This window comes from Bombina bombina, chromosome 3 (assembly GCF_027579735.1).
Source record: "Bombina bombina isolate aBomBom1 chromosome 3, aBomBom1.pri, whole genome shotgun sequence".
Lineage (NCBI taxonomy): Eukaryota > Metazoa > Chordata > Amphibia > Anura > Bombinatoridae > Bombina > Bombina bombina.
The window spans coordinates 417,394,835-417,412,844 of record NC_069501.1 but is presented as its reverse complement, the minus strand read 5'-3'; the positions used below and the strand labels follow the sequence as shown (position 1 = coordinate 417,412,844).

General features: G+C 35.8%; 1 protein-coding gene across 5 annotated transcripts in view; it reads left to right on the top strand.

Moving 5' to 3' along the window:
• TMCC2 (transmembrane and coiled-coil domain family 2) overlaps positions 1 to 18,010 on the top strand; it is a 236,226-nt gene that overhangs the window by 161,716 nt on the left and 56,500 nt on the right. Inside the window, exons 1-2 of one of the 5 annotated variants that reach the window (XM_053706621.1) lie at positions 10,037 to 10,227; positions 14,120 to 14,380. In XM_053706621.1, the coding sequence (XP_053562596.1) occupies positions 10,078 to 10,227; positions 14,120 to 14,380 (411 nt within the window). In that variant the 5' untranslated portion in view covers positions 10,037 to 10,077. Of the gene's footprint in view, positions 1 to 10,036; positions 10,228 to 11,638; positions 11,760 to 14,116; positions 14,381 to 18,010 lie in introns of those variants that run through there. The other 4 variants (XM_053706620.1, XM_053706622.1, XM_053706623.1 and 1 more) reach the window with 4 other exon arrangements.

Genomic DNA, 18,010 nt, shown 5'->3' with positions numbered 1-18,010 from the left:
CATATTACATTCTCTATCTGAGCCATTATTAAATTTGACTCTCCTATCCCTTTACATATTACATTCTCTATCTGAACCATTATTAACTTTGACTCTCCTATCCCTTTACATATTACATTCTCTATCTGAACCATTATTAACTTTGACTCTCCTATCCCTTTACATATTACATTCTCTATCTGAACCATTATTAACTTTGACTTCCTATCCCTTTACATATTACATTCTCTATCTGAACCATTATTAACTTTGACTCTCCTATCCCTTTACATATTACATTCTCTATCTGAACCATTATTAAATTTGACTCTCCTATCCCTTTACATATTACATTCTCTATCTGAACCATTATTAACTTTGACTCTCCTATCCCTTTACATATTACATTCTCTATCTGAACCATTATTAAATTTGACTCTCCTATCCCTTTACATATTACATTCTCTATCTGAACCATTATTAAATTTGACTCTCCTATCCCTTTACATATTACATTCTCTATCTGAACCATTATTAACTTTGACTCTCCTATCCCTTTACATATTACATTCTCTATCTGAACCATTATTAAATTTGACTCTCCTATCCCTTTACATATTACATTCTCTATCTGAACCATTATTAAATTTGACTCTCCTATCCCTTTACATATTACATTCTCTATCTGAACCATTATTAAATTTGACTCTCCTATCCCTTTACATATTACATTCTCTATCTGAACCATTATTAACTTTGACTCTCCTATCCCTTTACATATTACATTCTCTATCTGAACCATTATTAACTTTGACTTCCTATCCCTTTACATATTACATTCTCTATCTGAACCATTATTAACTTTGACTCTCCTATCCCTTTACATATTACATTCTCTATCTGAACCATTATTAAATTTGACTCTCCTATCCCTTTACATATTACATTCTCTATCTGAACCATTATTAAATTTGACTCTCCTATCCCTTTACATATTACATTCTCTATCTGAACCATTATTAACTTTGACTCTCCTATCCCTTTACATATTACATTCTCTATCTGAACCATTATTAAATTTGACTCTCCTATCCCTTTACATATTACATTCTCTATCTGAACCATTATTAAATTTGACTCTCCTATCCCTTTACATATTACATTCTCTATCTGAACCATTATTAAATTTGACTCTCATATCACTTTAAGCAATTAGTATGGCTAAATTATACTACTAGTATTTAATGTACTTGTTTTGGGGGTCAATCTGAGTGGGTAGTGCTAAGCAAACCATAAATGGGAGTGGCTGTGCTGCAAAGTGTCCCTGAAAATTTGTTTAATAATTTAAATTTGTATTAATATCTAGATCCTAGAGAGTTCACCTGAAATAAATTTTAATTTTCTCTTAAAATGGGGGTCACTGTCTATAAGCTTGGGGATTATTTGCCCTTTCACTGTGTATATACAGTGATTTTAGCAGGAAAGTTCAGCTTCATCTTACATTGTTGTATACATGCATTTGTATACAGGTAGCCCTCAGTTTACGCCGGGGTTAGGTTCCAGAATGAATGTTTGTAAATCGAAACCGTTGTAAATTGAAACCCAGTTTATAATATAAGTCAATGGGAAGTCAGGGAGTTAGGTTCCAGGCCCCTCTCAAAATTGTCATAAGTAACACCTAATACATTATTTTTAAAGCTTTGAAATGAAGACTTTAAATGCTAAACAACATTATAAACCTAATAAAATAATCACACAACACAGAATATATAATTAAACTAAGTTAAATGAACAAAAACATTTGCTAAACAGCATTATAAACCTAATAAAATAATCACACAACACAGACTTTACTTGCATTTTTTTGCAAACAGTTCTTTCTATGCATTCCAATCTGGACTGATTTATAGACAGGAAGATCTTTTTCCTTTGAAAGCTTCTCCAAAGCTTAGGTCTAGCTAGCTACACTGATTAATTTCAGCCTGCTTCTGTGCTTGGCTTGCATATCTTTGCTGCAACACAAGCAGACAGCTCCACCTACTGGCTATTTTAATCAATGCACTGCTTCTCAATGCTTTTCAATAGCAGTCACATGACTGAAAAAAAGGTTGTTATTCTGAAACGGTGCAAATTGAACCGTTGTAAACCGAGGGCCACCTGTATTTATTTCCAACACCGGTAAATTTGTATTTACCCAATAGAATTATATATCCTGTTTATGTAAAAGCTGGTGGTTTTGACTCTCTGGAGCCAAACTCTTTTAAAGGGACAGTCTACTCCAGAATTGTTATTGTTTAAAAAGATAGATAATCTCTTTATTACCCATTCCCCAGTTTTGCATAACCAATATGATTATATTAATAAACTTTTTACCTCTGTGATAACCTTGTATCTAAGCCTCTGCAGACTGCCCCTTTATTTTAGTTCTTTTGACAGACATGCATTTTAGCCAATCAGTGCTGACTCCTAGGTAACTCCACGTGCGTGAGCACAATGTTATCTATATGACACACATGAACTAACGCTCTCTAGCTGTGAAAACTGTCAAAATAGCCTGAGATAAGAGGCGGCCTTCAAGGGCTTAGAAATTATCATATGAGTCTACCTAGGTTTAGCTTGCAACAAAGAATACCAAGAGAACAAAGCAAATTTGATTTTAAAATTAATTTGGAAAGTTGTTTAAAATTCCATGCCCTATCTGAATCATGAAAGTTTAATTTTGACTAGACTGTCCCTTTAAGTGAGTTTTGTATATAATTTATTTTTGGGGGGCTATTAGACTCCCATGGCTAAACCTTTATTTAACAAAAAAGTTAGAATTAACACTTTAAATTGCTGCATGTCAACCAGGTGAAAAACAGAAAAAGTGTGGATAGTAAGGGCGCTATAAGCTAAAGATCTTAAGGGGTAGTGTTTTACGTTAATCTGCTATAATTGCATTAATATTAGTGGTGCATTGGGTGTAAGAAATTATTTTACATATACACTCTAAACATGCTGGATAAATGTTGAATATTTTAATAAAGGTTAAAATTTCCCATTTATACATAGACACTTATATGAAATAATTATTAGAGACGTCTCTCTATTATATTGGGGATCCAACCAACAATATCACAAATTAGCAAAGTTATGCAATCTTTAAAAACCGTATGATATAAGAAATGTATCAGTTTTATGACAATCTATACAATGTTAAAAAATAAAAATTAAAAAATTGTAGCAGCCTTGTATCTAAAAACAATATTGAATGAACGCTGTTGTGTTCTTATATAAGAAAGTTCCTCTCCATTTGGAGAGATATAATGGCTGGAGTTCTTTTACAGCGGTGCTATGAGAAACTTGTTTAGTGCGTCTAAGTCCAGAGAGTATTTAGTTAAAAGTTTTTTTATATGTATAAGCGTCCCACATATATTTGTTATCTTCTAGTGGTAACGTACCTCTCTTTTCTGGTATCCTAAGGCCGTGCGGTGAGCTGTGTTTCTTCCACGGCTTGTCTTTGCCTTGTGAAACCGGCGTCTGACGTCACACCCGTTTATCCACAGGAGCAGCCCCACAGGTGTCAATCACTTTCCCGGAGATACTCTTAGGTAGTTACCACTTGTAGCAGTTAGTTCCAAATAGAGTGTATTTTGATGTCGCCAGTATTGGCGGTCCTTAGGACAAGTCCCTTGTCTTGTGGTAGCCTGCTCTTAGTGCTTTGGGCACGCAGGTTATTTTTGTTCAGACAGGTGTTCTGTTACCAGGAACAGTTCCAACTTTAAAGGGTCAACCCGGGTTGTCAAATTGTAGTAGAACTCTGGTGCAAGGCTACCACAAGACAAGGGACTTGTCCTAAGGATCGCCAATACTGGCGACATCAAAATACACTCTATTTGGAACTAACTGCTACAAGTGGTAACTACCTAAAAGTATCTCCGGGAAAGTGATTGACACCTGTGGGGCTGCTCCTGTGGATAACCGGGTGTGACGTCAGACGCCGGTTTCACAAGGCAAAGACAAGCCGTGGAAGAAACGCAGCTCACCGCACGGCCTTAGGATACCAGAAAAGAGAGGTACGTTACCACTAGAAGATAACAAATATATGTGGGACGCTTATACATATAAAAAAACTTTTAACTAAATACTCTCTGGACTTAGACGCACTAATCAAGTTTCTCATAGCACCGCTGTAAAAGAACTCCAGCCATTATATCTCTCCAAATGGAGAGGAACTTTCTTATATAAGAACACAACAGCGTTCATTCAATATTGTTTTTAGATACAAGGCTGCTACAATTTTTTAATTTTTATTTTTTAACATTGTATAGATTGTCATAAAACTGATACATTTCTTATATCATACGGTTTTTTTAAGATTGCATAACTTTGCTAATTTGTGATATTGTTGGTTGGATCCCCAATATAATAGAGAGACGTCTCTAATAATTATTTCATATAAGTGTCTATGTATAAATGGGAAATTTTAACCTTTATTAAAAATATTCAACATTTATCCAGCATGTTTAGAGTGTATATGTAAAATAATTTCTTACACCCAATGCACCACTAATATTAATGCAATTATAGCAGATTAACGTAAAACACTACCCCTTAAGATCTTTAGCTTATAGCGCCCTTACTATCCACACTTTTTTAAGTACATCATTGTTGCTTAGATTGAAGGATCTAAGCATACCCAGTAAGGTGTTTGATCTCCTCCCCTGACACTAGCGCACTATTCCACTCACCCTTTTTAATACAGGTGAAAAACAGAATCTGATAAAACTTAACACCAGTTAAATTGTTTAACCCTTTTCATCTCTCTAAAGTGATATGAAACCCCAAATTTTTCTTTCATAATTCAGATAGAGCATACAATTTTAAACAACTTTCCAATTTACTTCAATGAGCAAATTTGCTACATTCCTTTGGTATCCTTTGTGAAAGGAGCAGCATTGCACTACAGGAGCTAGCTTTAACACATTGTGTGAGCCAATGACAAGAGGCATATATGTGCAGCCACCAATCAGCAGCTAGCTCCCAGTAGTGCATTGCTGCTCCTTAGACGACCTAGGTACTATTTTCAATACATTTTCAAGAGAACAAAGCAAATTAAATAATAAAAGTACATTTGAAAGTTATTTACAATTTTATGCTCTATCTGAATCGTGAAAGAAAAATTTTGGTTTTAAAGTTGCGCTAAATTGCTCTGAGACTCCAGGTTGCTCCTGTTTTTTTTATCACATGGCCTGAGCAGCATTATGCTTAGTATTGGGGTTTTAGAGAGTACTTAAAAAGGACTGTGGTAAATTCAGAGCTTTTTGCTTCTTTGAGGGTTGTTGTCCCATGAAGATGGTTTAAAGGGGCAATAAACACCTTGAGATGTTTATATAAATGGTTTACTTATGCACCGTAAAAAAACAACAACTTCGCAATATAATTTCATCATTTATTTTGCCCCTTTTCATGTAATTTAGCTCAAAAACAATTTTAATTCTCAGAGCTAGAAATACACACTGCAGATTTCTCAAGACTAACCCTGCTACACATATTTCTCTAATTGACTTAAACAAATGGCAACTGCAAAACAATTCACTTTATGCTAACACAATGACTGTGGTTAGTCTTGTCAGCTGCCTCTGAATAAGCAAGTGGTGGGTGGCTATTGAAAAACTCTTGCATCAAGCAAGATGTTAATTTGTTTTAAAGATGTTTAGACTTGGCTGATATGTTATTCTAAAGCAAATCAACCAAACAAAGCTTTTTGCTGTCTCTATAATATATGTCCAGTTCTCCTCAAAGTGGTAGTTTAAGCAGTTTAACTGGAAGATTGATTTAAGATTTTGCCTTTCTACTGAATATATGTGGTTTGTCATTACACAAGATGCTAAAGCGTCAAATGCAAGATATCTGCCAGGTTTGTTACTGGAATTAATTAGCATAGTTTATGCCGATCTTCCTGGTAACTGATGTATAACACTCAAGTCTCAAATAGCTTTAGCAATTACAAAACACATTTACCGACTTGAAAATTGTAGTTACTGTGTTGATTCATAGATTTATAGTTGATATTGTTCTTCTTTCTACTAAATAATGCTGTATTTGACTTTACCATAATACTTTTATTCATAATTTGACATCATGACAGTTTGTTTTTGTTACTCATCCTGTAATTATATTAAGTTGTATTTGAATGGATAAATGAGCCTGCAGAGCGAATCTACAATTTTTCTGTGTGTGATTATAGACAAGACAGATATGTCTATTTTGCATTATATATGTATATAAATAGAGAAAAAGTGTTAGTGTTGTTGGAATGACTAATGATGAGAATATATAAGTAATGTTAGATGCATTTGCATTTCTGTAAGGTGGGCGGATATGGTTAAACCATGGTTGAATATTGGTGTATTGAGGGGTGGCTAGTGGACAGAACATAGAGGACGGAGTCTGAGCAATCTGACATTGTGAAAATAGAGAGATTACTGTTTGAGTCGGGCTTAGAAGACGGAAGAAACATGGATTAGGGCGGAGCTGTACAAGAGGGTCCCAGTTCTAGTTGCCAGGAAGTACTGATAACCAGTTAGTAACATTCTCATTTATTTGTTTGAAAAGAAAAAAAAAATCTTATCAATTTGTTCTGTTTTGGGACAACAACAAAGAATAGGATACTCAAAGCAGTGGTAATAAGATGTCATAAGTTAATGGGATAAAGAGAGAACTTTTCCTGGTTCAATGTAGTATTTCTTCATCATAAACTAATTATATAGGCAAGTAAAGGCAGATATATAGTAATTAATTGATGACCCAAACTGGTTGCAATAGTCTTCTAAAAATGATCTCAGTTGCCCATGACATTAAAGAAACCTTAACATCAATTGCATTTTTAAAACTATAATTCACTATATAAATATTAATTGCTGATATATAAAATGGATTCAAGAAAATATAATTAAGCAATAACATTGCAGCAAATTAAACCAATCAGTATGGTGGTAGCCCAGGTGTGGAGTACCCACTGATTTGTTTTGAGCAGCACTAGAACAGGGAAAGGGGAATACATTGCTCAGTTTGTGAACTGTTGAGGGGGTTGTCTAGAGATTTCTAGAGATGGTGGTAAATTTGTAGAGACACAAATTCAGATGCTTACCCTTATAATTGCCCTTCTCGCCTTGTTGCCATTGATTGTTTATAGATTTAATAGCCTGATCAGCCTGACCACTAGCTAACCCTCTGCCACTGATGCAGTCTCAGCTTTGCAGATTTCTACACTTTAGATACTGACATGAATGGACAATCACAGGGAGCTTGTGCTACACTGGGTGGCAAAAGCGCATAGCTGAACAGTATCAGCGAGAAGATATTCTATGCTAAGTCTATTACATAGCTGGATTGCAAATATGACAACATTATAAGAGGTGCTATAAAACATCACTACACACATTTATGTCACTTTACCATAACAATATATTTTTTAATTCATTTGATTAGAAATCCAGTAAGCTTGTTAGTCAAGGTTTCTGAAATTATAATTGTGACTCCTAGACATGTGAAAACAAAGTTTTATATGACCTTATCCTCCTCTGAGTTTGAGATTTGAGAGTTTCATTTACACTGTTTTATTTATTTATTGATATATTTAGTTACTTATGCATATTATGACCATAAATATTTTATTCCATCGTTCACAACTGCCTTAAAAATATAAAATGACACAATGGGTTCATAGTCCATTCAGAAGGTAATATTTTGAAATTCAGTGAGTTTTCACAGTAAAATAAGGTTATATGAAAAATACTGTGTAAAGTTTGTCAGCCCCTTAGCACCAGAACAAGCTGAGTCACAGTCATTATTCCTTACACATTGTTTAGGCTGCCCAGGAGAGCTTTACTTCCATTCCAGTACACATACATTGTGCACCCTCCCCATCCCCTTTTGTATACTTGTAAATAAAGTTGTAATAGAAACAAGGTCTGACCCAAAGCACCCCTTACTTACACAAGAAATGTTACATTTATTGTATAACACAGGAACACAGTAGAGTAATATGTAAAACAATATTATTTGCACATAAATGTGTGTGATATAGATATAAGCATTCTGTAAGCCATAATGTTGCAACTGCCTACATTTTATCAAAATAAAGATCCCTTTAATGGAACATTAAACACGGCAGAATTGCTAAATTACCAAAATGCACAATAAAAAGACAATCCAATAACACGGAGTGTCAAATGAGCAGTAGATTTTTTTCTGATGTATTTCAGAGTTTTCTTCCATTACCCTGTCTCTTGTATCATGTGACAGCCATCAACCAATCACAGATTCAGATACATATACACTGGGAATTCTTGCATACACTCAGTAGGAGCTGCTGCCTCTGAAAATGTGTGCATAAAAAGACTGTGCACAATTTGATAACCAAAGTGAATTTGAAATTATTTTTGCTCAGTCTGAATCATTAGAACTTAATTTTGACTTTAGTGTCCATTTACATGGAAATTTAAAATCAATTTGCATTATTGCTCTGCTAACATTATTTCCAAGCTAGGACACTAATATGTGCTCCTGCCACCTATGTATTTGTTATTGTGTGCATGTAGTGTAGTGTTACTCAGTGGTAATACAGCAGCATTATAACATATTGCAGTTAGCTTATTGAACTAATGGGGGGGGGGGGGGGGCTAAGTTATATTTTGCTTAGGGCCTGCCTGCTAGAGTCTATCTACCTCAATACATTGTTAGTGTAAAATGTATAGATAAATTATCCTGTACCTGAAATGATTATTATTGTAATACAATAAACAATAATTGTACAGCTTATGTGCAGTGGATATCGTCAGCTATTAAAGTCAGTAAATAATCTGTGTGCCTGTTAACTGGGTAACTGTTAAAAAATTTGAACACAGCAAAAAAAATAATACATTATATGCCAAAAATATCTTTTTTAAATAAGTATGGTTAGATCAATAACTGGAATATGTTAGCCGTTTTGTTTCTTTCAAAAAAATGGTAATTAGGGGGAGAACAAGTTTCCACTTTGTGTCAGCTAGATGTAGCTGTATTTCTTAGCAGTGCTGTCCACTTATGGCTATAGATACAATGAAGTGCTGTACAAAGCAAACAAATTGTTCATCAGTGTGTGCACCTCCAATTTGGAAGCATATCCCATAAACTTGTGTTCCCTGACACATCTGTGTTTGTGCTTGGCTTTACATGCTGCAAGCCTGGCCTCTTCCTTATTAAATATGTGATGTAAACATCCCCAAATCAATCTTTACAGTTGTGTCCTAGTGTCCCTTTGTCCCCCTGAGGGCTGATGGATCACTGTGCTCAGCATTGATTGGCAATGCATGCTGGGACAGAACCATCCCCTGGCCACTGTGTATGGGGAAAGCATTCTGGTGTCTGGTCTCACTGGAAAACCTGTGCTGTGCATTCTTCTGTTTCTGTTTAATCTATTTTGCATTTTCACAGCATTTATTCCAGTTGATGCAGCGTGAAGCTATCACCTTCATATCCTGTGACCCTATTGCCTTTTCTGTATTTTCATGTTACCTTCTTTTTCCCCGTTCTCCTCTTCCACCTCCTTAAAAATCTCTCTCCTTTATCTTTTTTTCTGTCTCATTTTATTTTCCTTCTCTCCTCCATTACATTCCATCTTTTCCCATATATGTCTGGTCTCCCTTAGTCCTATCTCAATTTGCCATATTTCATTTGCCTCCACTATTACCAGGGCTCTCTGTATTCCATTCCTATTCCCATTTCTTCCCTATTGTTGTTCTTGTCATTCTCTGACCCATTTCCCCTGACCTCCCCATTTTTCCTTTCTCACCTACATTATCTGCCTCCTGATTGTCTGTTTATTTTTCATATTGTAACATCTACATTATCTTCACTAGTCACATGTCGTGTCCCTGTCTTACCTCCTACTATCTGATCTCCTTTAGATTTTCCTTTTCTCCCTATTTTCTTTCCTCCTTTTGACTCATCTCATTTTGGTATATTTCTTTACCCACATAATTCTGTCTCCTCATCTTCTCAGTCTCTCACACCCTCTTTATCCTCCCCCCCCCCCTATCTATTCTGTGGTCATTCCTTAACTTGGTATCCATTATGAGGGAGGGGGAGGAGGAACTGCCTTTTGTAGGGGTCCTCGGACAAGCCTTGTGCACCAGCCCTTTGGGTCTATTGTTACCTGAAATATTTCCTGCAGAAGCTGGGCCTGGAAGAATGCAGCTTGTAAACCCTCTGCTGGGAGCCAATGTAAGTAGAGTAACGTGTGGGGACACAAAGATAAATTGCTCTCTGGGGAAATAATGATCTTAAAACTTACTTAATTTCCTTAGAGATTCACATTTGTTTATTCTTTTGAGCTGGTTGTTATTTAAAAAAATGCAATTATTTCATAACTCACTTTTATTAAATATTTGGTTTTAAAATGTGTGCTTAAAGCAATGATTTAGATACACAAAGCAAGTTTTATGTCCAGAAACAAAACAAAATGTTATTCTCTAAAGTCTGTTCACAAAGGTGAGAAGACATATTAGGAAATGCAGAGGTTACACTTTCAGAGTGCCCCTATGAGAGTTGTTTTGCTGATGGGGTTTTTTTTTTGTCACTTTTTATTATTGCAACATAAAGCTTTATTTGTATAGAATAAGGTCAAGGAAATAATTTAATGTCTCACTAAAATGTGGAAGAGAATTCTGCAAGCTCAGAACATGGGAAAAAAACACTAATTCCTTGTACTGAAGTGCTAATGCTGAGAAATGGAACTTAAAAGTTTGACATATTCCTGCACTAAATTTAGAATACTTACAAATTAAGTAAGATTGTAATAAATGATTAAACATTATTTTACACCCTAAAGAAATATTTTTAAAGTATTTTTATATTTTGTCAAATTTGAAAACCTCAGTCTGTGCCTTTTAATGGAATAAACATATAATAGTGCATAAATAAAAGCAAATAGCTGAAAATGGTATTTCTTAAATGTTATTTTTATGGAATATTTTTATGACCAATAGAAAATAGATTTGTGTGTGTCATTGTTTATTGACGTGTTTAATAGATGTGTGTGGTCACAATATATAAATGTGAGAGAGGTGACTGTAGCTGAACTAACAGGGCAGGGTAACTGAGTGTGTGAATAGATTCTGATGTGACTGCTCTTCTATAGCTGGGGAGCAGCTTGCCATGTTGATGAAAACATTACAACTGGAAGTAGGGATCTTCCAACATTGTGTTTGGATTAATTAGAGACACTTATAATAGAGACTATGAAGTATTGTGTTCAGAATAGGATAAACTTTAGATATGGGTTTAAGGGACTTTGAAATCCTTTTTCGAGAGACACTTATGGAGTTAGCTACATGCTTGACATCAGGATGCAGTGCACTGGAGGTAAATTAATGTGTCTTAAAAACACATGCACATAGCTGTATATTATATCCACTACAAAAGGATCTGTTGCAATAGGTTTGGCCTACTTGTTAAAGGTTTCATTTCTGACTGGTAATATATTTGCTGTTGTGTTTCTTTCTAATTTGCCCTGAATTTGACTTTTTTGCAAAATTGGGAAGTAAATAAGCCTCAGCTTTAGTTACTGTACATCTGACTCTCAGCTAGTGTTTCTGTAACTTCCTCAGTTCTTCCTCCTTCCTCGTCATCCATTCCCCATTTGTGCATCAGATATGTATTCTCATGACAAACTTCAGACATGTCCCTGCTGTTTTCCTTAGCACAGACCCCATGTAAACTACATTACTGGAATATAGGATACTTGGGACATGAAGGTCAGATAGTGATTCAATTTAACATTGGATCATTGTGTGTTTTGTCTTGTATTTTCTATATATCTATATATCTGTCTACCTGTCTATCTGTCTCAGTCTTTATGTATCTCTATCTATCTGTCTAGCTTTCTACCTGTCTGTCTGTCTCTGTCTTTCTTTCTGTATGTCTATCTATCTGTCTATCTAGCTTTCTACCTGTCTGTCTGTCAGTCTCTGTCTGTATGTCTGCCTATCTGTCTGTCTTTCTGTATGTCTATCTATCTGTCTAGCTTTCTATCTGTCTGTCTGTCTTTCTGTATGTCTGCCTATCTATCTATCTATCTATCTATCTATCTATCTATCTATCTATCTGTCTACCTTTCTGCCTGTCTGTCTTTCTGTATGTCTGTCTGTCTATCGATCGATCGATCTACATTTCTACCTGTCTGACTCTGTCTTTCTGTATGTCTAGCTATCTGTATATCTATCTCTATAAAATCTGATTTGTACATAGTAAATTTTTAATTTGGAAAGCAATTAGCTGATACAAGGTTAGTTTATAAATAATTGTCTGGTTAGTTTTGCTGTATCTGTATCTTATAGCAGGCTATCAATCTGGTTCTAACAGCATCTGGACTTTATGTGCTGGACTTTATGAGGGTAGAGTTGGTCTGGCTCTAAGACTAGCAATAGCAAGTTCAATACCTCTAGGCACTAGGGGAAGTACTTTGTATGCTTTTAGTGTGGGTAAGGTCTTTCGCTAATATTAGGGGTGACAGGCTCAGTGTCTGACTCTAGGGACTGAAAGATAAAAGGCTCAGTTTAGCTCCAGGAGTTGCAGTTTTTTTGTTTAGCACTAGGGGACAGACTCTATATTATACTGTAGGTGAGACAGACTGTACCTAGAGTTGCAAGCTCTGTATCTTGGTTTAAGAGTGATGGGCTTCTTAGCTAGCTCACCCGTTAGCATAGTGTGTTTGGTTTACATAGTGACAGTCTCTTGGTAAGTGGCAGATTTTGGTGGCAACCATGTCTGTACATGAAACTCAAAGATAACTTTTGTTGTTGAATATCACATTCAATTTTTAAGAGAGTTAAATTACTTCTATTATTGAATTTACTTCATTCTCTTGGTATTTTTTGTTGAAAATCATACCTAGGTAGGTTTAGCAGCAAGGCACTACTGGGAGAAAGCTGCTGATTGCTGGCCGCACATATATGCCTCTTGTCATTCGCTCACCAGCTAGCTCCCAGTAGGGCATTGCTGCTCCTTCAACAAAGGATACCAAGAGAATGAAGCAAATGTAAATGATAATAGAAGTAAATTGAACAGTTGTTTAAAATTGTATGTTCTATCTGAATCTTGAAAGAAAAAAAAATTGTATGAGTCTCTAGAGATGAAAATGTCTGGGTATAAAACTGACGGAATGGTTTTATGTTTTTTGTTCGCAATGGCAATTTCTTGGTTTAGATTTTTTTTTTTCATATTTGTTGTCTAATCCTCTCATTAGCCTGTTCTGAGTCTAGGATTGGCTGGGTCAGTGTATGTACATAGGGGTGGCAGTTTTTATTTATTTGTAGAAGACACATTTGGTGTTTTTTGTATTAGAAGTGGAATATTCTGTGTCTATTTCTATGGTTGGTATAGTTGTCCTGTTAAATTAATTATGCATCCTCTTATTGTAGCTTTTCTATGTTTAGATGTAGGGGGTGAACGTTTTTTGACTGCTGTATGTATTACATGCTATGACTCTGTTTTTGGGATTGCAGGATCTTTGCCTAACACTAGCAGTGACAGGTTCTTTGTTATCAGTTGTAACAAAGTGACAGGTTTTGTGGAATGTTACAGAAGCAGGCTCTGCATCTGGCTATAGTAATACAAACTTGTGGGCCTTAAAGGGACATAAAACCCAAACATTTTATTTCATAATTCAGGTAGAGCATGCAATTTTAAACAACTTTCTAATTTCCTTCTATTATCAAATGTTCCTTGTTCTTTTGATATCTTTTGTTGAAAAGCAAGGCTGTAAGTTCAGGAGCGTGCAAGTATCTGCAGCACTTTTTGCAACAGTTTTGCAAGAGTGTGATCCATTTTCAAGAGCACTAGATAGCAGTTCTATTTGGGAATGTAGCAAATTTGCTAATAGATAAATTGGAAACTTTTTAAAAACTGTATTCCCTATCTGAATCACAATCTTGGTTACAAATTCTTCATCTTCAGTCACAAACTGCATGATCTATGTATCTGGCTATAGTGATAAGCACTGCTACTTTTTGCAAAATAAAGCTGACAGAATCTGTGTGCTTCACTGTAATTATATACCTCTGTATAGATTATGTGTATACTTCTCTTAAAACGCCATCTTTTCTGTTCTCAGCAGGTCGATAAAGGAGATCTAAGCACCTTGAGCCTCCCCCCTAGTACTGCACATGGCGGCTCAGAGGGAAACATCAGCCTGGAAGTCCCAGAGGGGGCCCCAGACCCTCAGCGCACAAAGGCAGCTATGGATCATCTACACCAAAAAATCCTCAAAATTACTGAACAGATTAAGATCGAGCAAGAGGCAAGGGATGATAACGTGGCCGAATACCTTAAACTGGCAAATAATGCAGACCGCCAACAGGCCCTCCGCATTAAACAGGTAACGTGGGAACAGCACAGTTACACTGAGACCAAAAAAAGTCTGGAAAAGTCAGAATGTTTTGTAAAACTGGGTGGCTGGTATTTATCAAAAAGTATCTTAAAGGTACAGTATAGTATAAAATTGTTTCTCCCTTACATTGTTTCCATTTGCTTTTTTTACCAGCTGCAGAGTAAAAAATGTATGAGATTTGCTTATAAGGCTTATTTGTGTATATGAATTAGCTGATTTTGTGTTTTAAGGCCACAACCTAATAAAATAGGTTGAGCTTGTAAGTATAATCAGATCTCATTACTTTATCACATTGTGTACATATACCTGCTTCTTTATTTTATATCTGTCCATAAAACAATCACCAATACTTGGAGAGATCAATGGAAAATTAACATTTTATTACCTTATCTCTTCTATACCCCACTGGGAGTGTAATTTATTCTGCTGTCTGTGTTTACACAACTTGGCCTTAAGGCCAAAAACTTTCAGGATGGGTGGGGATACCTCAGGCTAAATAAACTATTTCAAATGCCAATATAATGGTTATGGAAATGCTTGTAAACAATTTAATACACTCCAGCAGGTAAAGTGGTTAATTTGGAACAAATTAAAGGGGAGAACATTTTTGAGTAAACTGTCCCTTTAAAGGGCTAATTAACTATTTAACACAACTACAGTAGAAGGCTACTCACCATGTTATTTCTTCTATTTTAACACCAAAAAGGTGAGAGCTGCTGAAGCTTGGCCTCTTTGTACTGGGGGCTGCCATTTTGGACAACACATATTGGGCCATATTTAACAATGTGCGAGCGAAGTAACGTATCATGTATCATACGCTGTCGGCATTTATCATTGCACCAGCAGTTCTTGTGAACTGCTGGTGCAATGCCGCCCCCTGCAGATTCACGGCCAATAGGCCGCTAGCAGGGGGTGTCAATCAACCCGATCATATTCGATCGGGTTGATTTCTGTCCGCCGCCTACAAGCAGGGGGACAAGTTATGGAGCAGCGGCTGCTTCATAAGTTCTGTTTCCAGCGAGCCTGAAGGCTCACACGGAAACGGGCATCAAACTCCATACAGAGCTTGATAAATATGCCCCATTGTCACAACCGTGTGACAGAACTGATGCATTTACAGATCAGTGATAAGCCGTTTAAATAGGAGAACTGCTTTGAAGAGAGCTAAAAGCACCGGAGAAAAAAACAATTTGCTAATAAGTAAAAATAATATTTGTTGTTGTGGTTTTGTCTTAAAGGAACTATAATAGACTCTAACTTGTGGATATCCCCAGCTGAGCATAGCTGTTACAGTGATGTTAACACTTGCGCTCTAGTTTGGATATCCTCAAATCCTGGTTTGTCACGGCACCCTGAAGTCACTGCTTTGTTACGCATCAGTTATGGCCAACTCCCTAGCACATGGGGGCTACGTATCAATATTGTCGAAGTCTCAAGGGCAACAGGTCAATATTTTAGAAGCCTTAAAGGGACATGAAACCCACCATTTTTCTTTTATGATTCAGGTAGAGCATACAATTTTAAACAATAATTTACTTCTATTATCTAATTTGTTTCATTCTCTAAGTATTCTTTGTTGAAGGAGCAGCAATGTACTACTGGGAGCTATCTGAACACATCTGGTGAGCCACTATAATGATATATATGCAGCCACCAATATGAAGCTCTTAAAGGGACATTAAACACTAAATACATGCTAGATAGAATGATGCATTTAAAGAAAAGATTAGTCCATGACTAACATGTAGATGTATTTTTTAAAGTTTCATTAGTTGTTTAAAAAGTGACAAAATAAGTGTAAAGTTTTAGTGTCTATAAAACACTGGGGGCTGCCATGTTGTAACTTGTGTTACCTTCTCTGCTGTGGCCAATTAGTGTCAGTTATAAATAGGTCACTAGAGTGTGCAGCCAATGGTTGTGCTGGATTTAACAGTGTTCTGCACTTCCATTTCTAACAGGAACTGAACAGCTCACAATTTCAGAATGGAATTACAGGCAAAAAGGACAAAATAAATAATGAAAGTATATTGCAGAGTTGTTTTATTATATACAATTTATCATTTTATATTACCATCTCAAAGTGTTTAATGTCCCTTTAAGCCTACCTAGCTATACTTTTTAACAAAGGAGACCAAGATAACAAAGCAAATTAGATAATAGAAGAAAAATGGGAAGAAAAAAGTTCCTAAAAATATTCAGTGGCACAGTGCCAAATTTAGGTAAGGTTGTAGGGTATCCTCTGTCTGCACTTTGTGGCCACCAAAACACACTCATTTTTATTAAACCCAACAATCATTGAATAAAGCATATCAGAAAAATTTAATCTTCAGGACGTGAAGATTAAATCTATGCTTAATAAATCACAAATAGTTGAACAGAAACAGCAAAAAGATTCATCGGAGAGACGGTCAGCCACTACACTCCCTATAAACATGCTGTTGGTATTTTTTAAATTGATATCAAAATATTCTGACTTTACATTCTATTAAAGGAATGCTAAACACAGCTTTTTTATTTCATGGTTCAGATAGAGCATGCAATTTTAAGCAACTTCCAATTTACTCCTATTATCAATTCTTCTTTGTTCTCTTGCTATCTTTATTTGAAAAAGCAGTAATGTAAGATTAGGAGCCGTACCATTTTTGGTTCAGATTCTGGGTCGCGCTTGCTGATTGGTGGCTAAATGTAGCAAACCAATCAGCAAGCTCTACCCAGGTGCTGAACCAAAAATGGGTCGACTCCTAACCATACAGTCTTGCATTTTCAAATAAAGATAGCAAGAGAATGAAGAGAAATTGATAACAGGAGTAAATTAGAAAGTTGCTTAAAATTGCATGCTCTATCTGAATCATGAAAAAGAATTTGGGTTTAGTATCCCTTTAACATTACAACCGAACAGGAAATTAAAAAAAAAAATATTAAGAAATGAATCCCTTCTCCAAAAATAACTTCAGAAATCTATTGTGAAGTCCCAGGTGTACCTTATTTATACCTTTCTCTTCCCTTGCTTCCCTTTTTCAATTTTCCCTTCATAATAAAATTTAACTTAACTATTCGGGTGTTAATTCTCAGAAAATAAACTGTCATAAAACAGATACTAAAGATACATCAGTTAGCTAGTTATATTTATCACTAGCTTCCATCTAATGATTATAAGCAATATCTCTTTGAGATTAAATTACCAACCCTCCATATCCGAGGGCATATGAAGATAAACTCTCACCATATAATAAAAAAAGGGGGGTGGAAGGGGGGAGAGGAGGGAGAAAAAGAGAGAAAAAGGGGAAGAGAGAGACAAGGAAGAAGGGGTGCCTCTCCCTCACTGCCCAATATCTCCGGCTAACCAGGGCCTTGGAAGCTGGGCCTTTTCTACCTGCTGTTTGAACCATTCAGAACTCTATTTGAAGTTGTGCCTCTAAGGGGAGGGACATAATCATTAATTTCCACTTAACAAAAAAGCGAGGTATTTGTCTGTTATTATAAATCCTAATATTATACTGTTCCAGTATTATCTGATACTGGGCACTGGGACCTACCCTACCTTTCCAATTCATTAATATCACATTCCTACCTACAAGTACCATTGTATTCAAAAATCTAAAATTGGGCTTGTCAGCA